The sequence below is a fragment of the Nanorana parkeri genome, unplaced genomic scaffold (assembly GCF_000935625.1).
Source record: "Nanorana parkeri isolate BGI_ZX_2015 unplaced genomic scaffold, ASM93562v1 scaffold832, whole genome shotgun sequence".
NCBI lineage: Eukaryota > Metazoa > Chordata > Amphibia > Anura > Dicroglossidae > Nanorana > Nanorana parkeri.
Window position 1 is genome coordinate 678,964 of NW_017307100.1, and position 10,555 is coordinate 689,518.

The 10,555-nt window shown below is 42.8% G+C and overlaps 1 protein-coding gene across 1 annotated transcript in view; it reads left to right on the forward strand.

Moving 5' to 3' along the window:
- Positions 1-10,555, forward strand: part of LOC108794296 (cytochrome P450 2D17-like) — a 52,265-nt gene that overhangs the window by 16,272 nt on the left and 25,438 nt on the right. The window contains exon 4 of the mRNA XM_018565310.1: positions 3,026-3,186. Within this exon, the coding sequence (XP_018420812.1) occupies positions 3,026-3,186 (161 nt within the window). The remainder of the gene's footprint in view (positions 1-3,025; positions 3,187-10,555) is intronic.

The following is a 10,555-nucleotide window of genomic DNA, read 5'->3' on the forward strand; positions in this document are numbered from 1 at the left end:
TTGTGGAGGGTGAATGATGGGGATAGGGAGCCGTTGATACGAATTCGTGCCGTGGGATTGGCGTAGAATGCCGATATCCACTCCAGCATCCGGACCCCCAGACCAAGGTGGGACAGGGTGGCGAGGAGAAAATCCCATGCCACCCTGTCAAATGCCTTCTCTGCATCGGTGGAAAGGAGAAGAGTGGGACATTTCTGACGCTTAGCCATGTGCATCAGGCTAATGGATTTGAGAGCATTATCCCGGGCTTCTCTACCCGGAATGAAGCCCACCTGGTCTGGGTGTATCCACGATGGAAGGAGAGGATAAAGCCTATTCGCCAATATCTTAGCGTATAATTTTGTATCCACGTTTAGTAAGGAAATGGGCCGATAGCTGGCACAGCTCGAGGGATCTTTTTCAGGTTTGGCTATAACTGTGATGTGGGCCGAAAGGGACTCTGGGCGCATGGGGGCAGTTTTGGAGACAGCGTTGGCAAAAGAGCAAAAATGAGGGGCTAAGATGTATTGGAAGCGTCTATGATAAAGTAGAGTGAACCCGTCCGGGCCCGGGCTTTTACCCAGTGGAGTGCTTTTGATGACCGACTTAAATTCTAGTACTGAGATGTCAGCGTCAAGCTGCGAAAGAGAGGAGTCAGGCACCCTGGGCAGGGAGGCTCGCTGAAGGTACAGATTGATTCTCTCCAATCTAGACTCAGTGGTCATAGGATCATCTGAATCGTTCACCTGGTAGAGGTCCTGGTAATAATTGCGGAAAACTTCCGCAATGGCCGTGGTGGTATGTGCCATGGATCCCTTGTTCGTCTTAATCTTAGAGATGTATGTGACTGATTTTTTTGTTCTCAACGCCTGTGCTAGGAATCTACCCCCCATTTCGTAATATTTACGGGAGACTATATTAAAGGCTTTCGTGGTGTTCTGTTCTAGTAGGAGTCTCAAAAGAGGAGGATTTTAGGTGTGTGAAGATCAGGGCCTTATCTGCGTAGTAGTGGAGCCGCACTATGACGTCTCGGGGAAGTTCTCCCGCCATTGCTCTGGGCCGCAGGGCCCTGTGCGCCCGGTCAAACAGGAGAGTAGAGGTAGGGGGTAGACCCAGTATGGAATTGAGGATGCCCCTGACAGTGTCCGCGAGGTCTGCGTCACCTGTGGCTTCAGGCAGGCCTCGGAGACGCAGGTTGTTCCTGCGGTTTCTGTTCTCCTGGTCCTCGATCTTGTACAACGCTTGGCGGGTGTGGAGCCAGGATAGCTTACCTTGATTCTGGAGCTCTCGGATCGCTTGTGCGTGTTCATCTAGGCGGTCTTCCGCGGCCTCCACGCGGTGCAGCGTCTGCAAGAGTTCGGACCTGAGCGCCGTCAGGTCCGACTTAATAGAGGTCTCTTGGCGGAGAAACATCGCCGACAGCTCCCGCTTGGTCGGCACGGATCGTGCCAAGGTGCGCATCGACATTTCGGAGCCGTCATCCGAGCCCTCCGCCTCCGACTGGGCCGAGGTATCGTCCCTCTCAGGCCGGTGATGGTGAGTAGAGGCCTTCACAGGCCGCGCTGGCGAAAGGGTTGGAGGCGCGTGCAGGGCCCCGCGATCATCCGGCGGGGATTCTGCTGCCCATAGGCGCTTGAGTGAGCCCGCATTCAGTCTCTTGGCAGAGGCCGACTTTTGGCCTTTTTTCCCCCCCATGAGGATAGTAAGGGAGTCCGGCGAAGTGTCCTTGTGTCACGAGCAACTCTGGGATGGAGCGGGAGCTTCAGTTAAACACGTCCAGCCGCCGCCATAGGTAAGCCACACCCCCATAGTTCTCCTTTTAGTGTTTTTTGTACAGTGTTTGTACAGGTGGTTTTGCTTTAGTGTTTTATTCCTTTTTTATTTTTAGTCACTATTTTTTGTTACTGGGCATAACAAGTTTGAGAGACAAGCATTATGAGCATTTTTGTGTGTTTATCATATGTTTTTCAGGCGCTTCCATTCAAATCTACTGGGCACAAAATGATTGTCTCTGCTCCAAAAGAAGCTCATGTGCTTTCTTTGAGCTAAAGGCATTTTGCTACAAGATGCTCAGTTGTGAATGGTGCCTAACCCTGTAATTGTGAAATGCTTGGTCCTGACTTTGTTCCCTCTTATAGTTCCCTGTTCCTGGTTACTCTCTTTTTTTCTCCTGAGTTTACTCTCCATGCTAGTACAAATAATATATGTTGTGCTGCTGGCCATGAGTGAACCACTCACTACTCAATCAGATCTGCATATTTAGACCTGCGATCAAATTATCAGGCAGAGCAACATCTTTCAGCATCAACTTCAATTATGACTCTGAAATGTCATGTGACTGGGAAATGTATTGTGCTCATTTAAAAAAAAAGCTATATATTTGGTATTTTATTTAGGTTGGTCCATATTATTTTCAGAGATCATCTTGTTCAGCTCATCCAACCCCATTTGTAATATGTGAAAAAATGTGCACAACAAACTATATGCTTTAAGCCAACACCCACGTTTTACCACGGTCACCAATCACTGCAGAACTACAACACACTTTGTGTGGCGCACTTTCTTTAGCCCACAGAAAACTGTCCTTACCATGAAAAGCCATTTGGTTGTATTTCTCCTAGAGGCCAAAAGTTCCCATGTAGTCTCTTGGACCTTAATGCATCCACTTTCTCCTAGCCTCCTGTTGGTCTCTCTGATTCTGACCCCTGATATTTCCCTTAACCACGACACATCCTGGCTAATTTCTCTGTTAAGGTATTTGCACATTTGATAATGACCTCACTTTGTCATATCTGAAAAACCAGAGTCTGTTATGTCTAAAACGTTCTAGTATGATACTTGCTAGCTCAAAATCTTTGAATCTGAAACCTTTGTGTTTGAAACTTGGGAGTTTGCAACATTTGAATCTGAATTTGACCTTGAATCTGAATTTGATCCATCCCACTTGTTGCTGGTGGCTGATGATACTGTTCAGCTGCAGTATTTGTGATACATATGGCTTTATACTGTATTTTGACTATAACATATCTAATATATTGTTTTCTAGGCCATCCATTTGACCCACATTATCTCATTGACAATGCAGTTAGCAATATGATTTGTTCCATAACGTTTGGAGATCGATTTGAATACGATGATGCAAAATTTCAAAAACTTCTACATCTTCTGGATGCAGCATTACAGAATGACTCTGGATTTCTGGCCCAGGTACTATGTAGTCATAAATCCTGTTTATTAAAACTTGTATTGGCAGCATCTTCCCAACATCAGCAGCAAGTCCTTTTTCTGTGCCTTATACTATTTATTTTGATGTTAGATGAAATTCATATTCCAGAGGCGCAAGAGACTTTTTGTTAACATATAAAAACAATACATGTTTTCACGCAGTGATTAAAAACCAATCTATTTAAAAAACACATAATAAATCAATGTATCCATTTATAGATGTCAATATGGATATTGTCACATTATTGCCCATAATATGCACACGTTTTCTCTGTAATCCACTTCACATTCCACTAGAGAATGTTTTTAGACAAATCTCTTTTACATTGTTGTATCACATGCCTGCTTGTGGGCAAAAAGTGACTTCAAAACAGTTTCTGACTTCTTCAGAGAAGTGTTACCTTTTCTCAGGGCTTAATATCTAAATGTATATAAGGATCATTTTTTACCAAAATAACATTTCAACCCAAAAATTTGTTATATAGACTTCCAATGTATATAGTGTATATAAACATTATATATTACTTACAGATAATGGAAGTTTCCAAGCCCAAGGGTTATTTTGTAAATTGTTTGGGAAAATGTAGTGCAAAAAGAACATTAGTATAGTCATTTCAACCTTAAGTGGAATTCCCCCAGACAGAAAGACTAGATCCCTATCTCATTAATAGTCCCCATTTTTTATCTTTTTCCTCAAACTACAATACCATGCCTCCTAAGATGGTACTGGCACCTACTTCTACTAATAGGGTTAAGCTGCCCATTTTCTCCCAGCTATGAGATGTAGCAGCGGTGGTGACATGCTCAACCATACAATAGAACGGTGAGTACAGGAAGGAGAGGAAATATGGGGCAGCAAAACAACAGTCATCACATCATACAGGGCCTTTATGTGTCAATTAGGGAGTCTAACGACTGCATCTGTTTGGGGGTGGAGCTCACCTTTGATGGCGGCGGCAGACTGTGAGTAGCTGCAGCTTCGATAGAATCCCCTTATGCCATTCTGAATGAGTGGACACGCAGAGTACATGGACCCAACTGCTCGAGATTAAGCCTATACTATGGGGGGGAAGAAAGCCCAAAAGTCGGCGTCAGCTAAAACTCCAAAGACGGGGACGATCAGACGCCTATGGGCCCCAGAACCAACGGAACGAGGTCACTGTGGACGGGACGAGAGAGATGCTGCACTAGCAGCAGACGGAGTTCCGCTTCCAGAGCATGGCAGAGAGCACGGTGGAAATCAGACGACGGGCACCACGGACGGACGAGTTACCTCACCGGCAATGTCGGGGACCTCAGAGGATTCTCAGCAAGGTACCGAAACATCATTGTATGCATTAGCACAATCCCTACCCACGAAAAATGAACTGATAAACCTGTTAAAACGTATGGAGGAGTCAATAAAATCAGACCTGACCACCATAAGATCTGAACTGTCTCAAGTCTTAAAGAGGGTAGAGGACACGGAGGAACGATTAGATCAACACTCTAAAGCTATCAAAGATCTGCAGGAACAGAGCAGAATTGCTGGGATAACTAACAGAATGGTGTCATATAGAGTAGAAGACCAGGAAAACCGAAATGGACGGAATAATCTAAGATTGAGGGGTGTCCCTGAAACGATAGGGGAGCGGGAACTGCCTGATAAACTCAGGGACACCTTTAATACCTTGTTAAAACGGACACCATCAGCAGAAATGAACTTTGATAGGATACATAGAGCTATGCGTCCCAGAATGATAGGAGGAGAAAGCCCACGGGACGTTATCGTACGGTTCCATTATTACACAAAGTCCAAATTATGGAATGTTTGAAGGGTATATTAGAGCTGGAGATTGATGGATCTAAAATACAGACTTTTATCGATCTGGCGCCAGAACCAGTATTTTTATTTTATTTTTTATTTTTATTTAAATTTTTTTTTTTGCTTTTATCCAGTTATCTTTTCCGTTTCTCTTCTCCACTATGACGGATTCTGCCTTGCCTGATGGGGGCGGAGTGTAGTCAACAAAAGCGAACTCTGCAGAACATGGGGATGTTGGGTATGACTTGGATGCACCGTCCCAGGTACAATATGCTAGACCTAGAGGGGTCTTATCCGGTTTCTACGGCTTATCCTACAGTGTAGGGGTGACGGCTAGGGCGGAGGGGTTGCACCTATTGTGTGCTCGCACGGTTGTGTGAGCAAATGTTGTTAATTGTATTAATTGTATAAAACTTCAATAAAAAGAATTTTTCAAAAAAAACAAAGATATTACAAGACCAACATATCACATACAGATGGGGGTTCCCCTCATGCCTTATTGCAACAAGAGAGGGTAGAACAGCGGTTCTACGGTTCCCAGAGAAGAGACTAACTGTTTTTGGTGTTATTCTGTAGGGGGAAAAACAAAAAAACAAAAAGAGGAGAAGGAGTCCATGTATTTCACAAAACATTTAGAAAATTTTGAAATGCTTATAATGTTAGCCCCACCCAGTCAGAACTGGGTGGAGGGATATGGAAAATAATATAAGTTATGTACTTTTTTCTTGCTAAGGGGGTATACCAAGGCTCAGCAGGAGACCAGGGAAAACTGTTTAGGAGAACCATATGGCAACTATCAAAGTAATTCCCTATAATGTAAGGGGTTTCAATACAACAGCTAAAAGACACCAGATTCTACAGGAAATGAAAAGACACGAGGCAGATATTTTTTTTACAAGAGACACACTTTTCTCATACATCAACGTCATATTTAGGGTCCAGAGATTATCTTCAATGGTTTTACAGTCTTTCGAATAATAAGAGATCCAAGGGGGTAGCAATAGGTTTTAGAAGAAGTATGTCAGTGCAGGTGCATGCTCGATTGGCAGATATAGAGGGTAGATTTTTATTTATTCATGTATCTGTAAATGGGACGGATTATACGTTGGTGAACATATATGCGCCGAATCGTTGCAAGTTCCTTTTATGTTAAAGACACTTAGGAAGTTGGGGGAATTTCGGAAAGGTACCCTGATAATGGCAGGGGATTTTAACTTATGCTTAGACCCCATGCTCGATACATCATCAGGAAGGGTACGCAATCATATCTCCCATCTCACCCGATCGAGAAGGGAGATGCGGAAATACCAATTAGTGGATATCTGGAGTATATTACATCCAAAGGAACGAGACTACACGTATTACTCTCAGCTGCATGATTCCTACTCAAGATTGGACTGGATACTGATCGATCATGTGTCAATAGAGTTGGTGAGGTCTGTAAATATTCTCCCCAAGACAATCTCGGACCATGCTCCGGTTGAATTATCGCTGAATATAAATAAGTCGATGGGGAGGCAATACAACTGGAAGCTGAATGACTCCTTGCTACATGATAAGTCGGTCGTCCAGGAACAGGAAAGGGTATTAAAATATTATTTTCAGGAGAATGTAACTGAAGGAGTATCACCGGTAACTGTGTGGGAGGCTCATAAAGCAGTTCTTAGAGGCAAGCTGGTCGCAATAGGGGCTAATCGGAAGAAAGAGAGGACTAAGGATACAAAACTATTATTAGAAGCAATTCAACAATTGGAAACAACTCATAAACTAACCTTAGACCCGAGGGCTCTCATGGAATTAACCCTGATAGAGAACAATTAAAAGAAGTACTGGAGGCGGATACCAAACGGGCGTTTAATATAACCCATAGACAATACTATGAGATGGGGAATAAACCTAGCAAATTCCTGGTGAAGGCACTTAAAACTAAACAATCCATTACATACATAGCTAAAATTAAAACTAAAACAGGGTCTACAGTACATTCCACAACTGAAATTGCGGAGACATTTCAGGACTTTTACCAAAAATGATACCATGCAAAAGGGCCCCGTGAGCAGGGTAAACTAACAGAGGGAATAGAAAAACTAGAAAAAATTAAAACATACCTGAAACAGGCAAGACTCCCAATAACGTTAGTAGACATGTTAAATGCTCTGGAAACAGATATTGCTCCAGAGGAATTCAAAAGGGCAGTTGCTTCAACCCAGACAGGTGGAAGCCCTGGCCCGGATGGATTCACTTTGTTGTATTATAAAAGGTTCCAGGATATTTTAAACCAACAATTCTGCCAATATGTAAATTCAATAGAAGAAAACTCCAAAATGTATCCTGAGGCACTGATGGCACACATAACAGTTATCGAAAAGGCAGGAAACGATCCTAGCCTATGTGCAAGTTACCGCCCTGGTATAAATCCCACTTGGGTACATCCAGACCAAGTGGGATTTATACCAGGAAGAGAAGTGAGAGATAACGCCCTTAAGACCATATCACTAATACAGATGGCAAAAAGACAGGGGCTGCCAGTCTTACTGCTGTCAATTGATGCAGAAAAGGCCTTTGATAGAGTAGACTGGAGCTTCATGTTTAATACACTGAACATACTGGTGGTTGGGAAAAGGATGATTAGTTGGATATCTGCCCTGTATGCTAATCCGAAAGCAAAAGTGAGAATTAATGGCACCCTGTCATGGGAATTTACATTATATAATGGAACACGCCAGGGATGTCCTCTCTCCACGCTATTGTTCGCTCTTTCTCTTGAACCCCTCCTAGCTACGATTCGTCTGAATCAAAACATCCAGGGAATAGAGGCACAAGCGGGGGAAGTTAAAATCGCAGCATATGCAGATGACATCTTACTATACATAAAATACCACAGAATAACGCTGCCCCAGGTACTAAGGGAATTACAGGTATACGGAGAGCTTTCAAACTTTAAAATCAACTTAGACGAATCTGAGATCTTAAATATAACTGTTCCAGAAAAGGAAAGACAAGCAATGATCCCTTATTTCCCCTTCAGATGGAAAAAAAAGACGCTTGAATATCGGGGAATTAATTTAACATCTAGAACTAAGGAGCTATATCAACAAAATTATGTCCCGATGTTAAATATAATTAAATCAAATTTAGCATCCTTCTCCTTGCAGAAGCTGTCATGGGTGGGGAGAATGAACGCGATTAAGATGATGATCCTCCCAAAAATATTGTTTATATTCCAGATGATACCCACTGAGATACCTAGGATCTTCTTTCAAATTTTACAGAAGGTTATATCTAAATATGTATGGCAAAATAGAAGACCTAGATTATCAGGGAAGACCTTGAGTAGGACGAGACAGGAGGGAGGTTTAGCCCTCCCAAACTTCAGGATTTACCATCTGGCGGCCCAACTAGTTAGAATAGCTGACTGGACATTCGGGATAGGACAGAAAAGCTGGGCGGTGTTGGAGACAGTATCTAGTGAAACCCTGTTATCGGGAATAATTTGGATTCCACCATCGAAAAGATGTTTGTCTCCAAACACGCTGCCACTCACAATTTCAACCATAAGGACCTGGGACCGGCTACACCGGAGATTTGGGTGGTCGTACAATTCGATCTTAATACCATTAATAGGGAATGAATACTTCCCTCCGGGAAGAGAAGATCCCGCCTTTTTAAAGTGGTGTAGGTCTCCTAATTTAAAAGTAAAAGACATCTTGACAGGCAATGTAACATGTTCTCTTTCAGAACTAAGAGAGAAGTGGGGAACATACCCACTAGATTGGTGGAGACACCAGCAATTTCAGCATTACATTCAAACTTTACCTAAACCTTTGAGAATAGGTAATGACTTAACAGAGTTAGAAACTATCTTAGGAGCCTCACAGTCACCAAAGCAATGCCTTTCACTTTTTTTATAAAATTATTAGCACAAAGGAAAATAGCTCAACACCTACATATTTGGATAAATGGGAAAAGGAATTCAACCGTAAGCTCACACAAGAGGAGGAAAGGAAAATGCTACGGGTAGTCACGTCTACATCAATCGATGTTAATACACTCGAGACAAATTACAAACTGATATCACGGTGGTACAACGTCCCACAGAAATTATACAGGATACATAACACAAATGATCCGCTCTGTTGGCGGCTGTGTGGAGAGGTTGGAACTTATGCACACATCTGGTGGGAGTGCCCTAAGATTAGACCATATTGGGAAATGGTGAGAGATACTATTAGGCAAATATGTGATATACAGCTACCCATGGATCCCTGGACATGTTTATTCCACCTCACAGCAGACTCGGCTAGGGGGTACAAGAGATCTCTACTACCCCATATGCTGAACGCAGCTAAATCACTGATCCCCAGATATTGGGGAACAGCTGAAATCCCCTCTATCTCGGAATGGTTTGTCAAACTGGATTCAACCAGGTTGATGGTTGAACTAGTGATGATGAAGCACGATAAATATGCGTTATTTCTTAAAATATGGGGAAAGTGGCAAGAATTCAAAGCATCAGAGGTATACTGCCCTTTTGCAAATTAAAAAAGGGAACGATTAATGAATAAGGAATATTAGTCAACCATACGGAAAGGGAAAACATAAAGGGAGCAAGAAATAGGAAGAGATGCCATAGAAAAGAAGAAAATATTAAAGTAAAACTTGCAAATAGTAGAGCCTTGGGGGGAGGGGGGTAGGGATGTACATGTTATTAGTAATAGGGTTGAGAGAGGTAACTTATTGATATGTCCCAGGTGGGCTAGATAGGTATAAATCTAGAATAGGAGAGGTGGAGTAGGGTAGGACTCATAGAGAGGTATAAGGACTGGCACAGATAGGGTATAGGGAGGGAAGGGGAGGAGGGAGTAAAGGGTAGGGGATTAGATGTATAGGGAACACGAAAGAATGGGGGGATTTGTTAAGAGATAAATAAAGAGGATTTGGATAAACAGGATTAATGGTTACATAGTTACATAGTATTTGAGGTTGAATAAAGACATTAGTCCATCAAGTCCAACCTATTAGGATCTCATTCTAGGAGTACCCGTACCCCTGTATATTACGGTCCCTTAAGAAATCGTCCAAAAGTTTCTTGAACAATTCCACATTATTTGCTGAAATCACCGCCTGTGGCAGTGAGTTCCAGACCCTAACTGATCTTACTGTGAAGAACCCCCTTCGCCCCTTGTGCTGGAATTTTTTTTCCACCAATTTTAGGTGATGGCCTCTAGTTTTTGTAACGGAGTTAATTTTAAACAGTTTATCGCTAATGTTGCTACCACCATTAAACATTTTGTACATGGAAATCATATCCCCCCTTAATCTCCTCACCTCTAATGTGAACATGTTTAAATTTAGTAGCCTCGTCTCGTAGCTCTGGTCCTCCATACCCCTAATTAGTTTGGTTGCCCTTCGCTGGACTTTTTCCAACTCAAGGACATCTTTTCTTAGTACTGGTGACCAGAACTGGACCGCGTACTCCAGATGAGGTCGAACCAATGATCTATAAAGTGGCAAAATTATAGACTTGTCCCTGCAATACATCCCCTT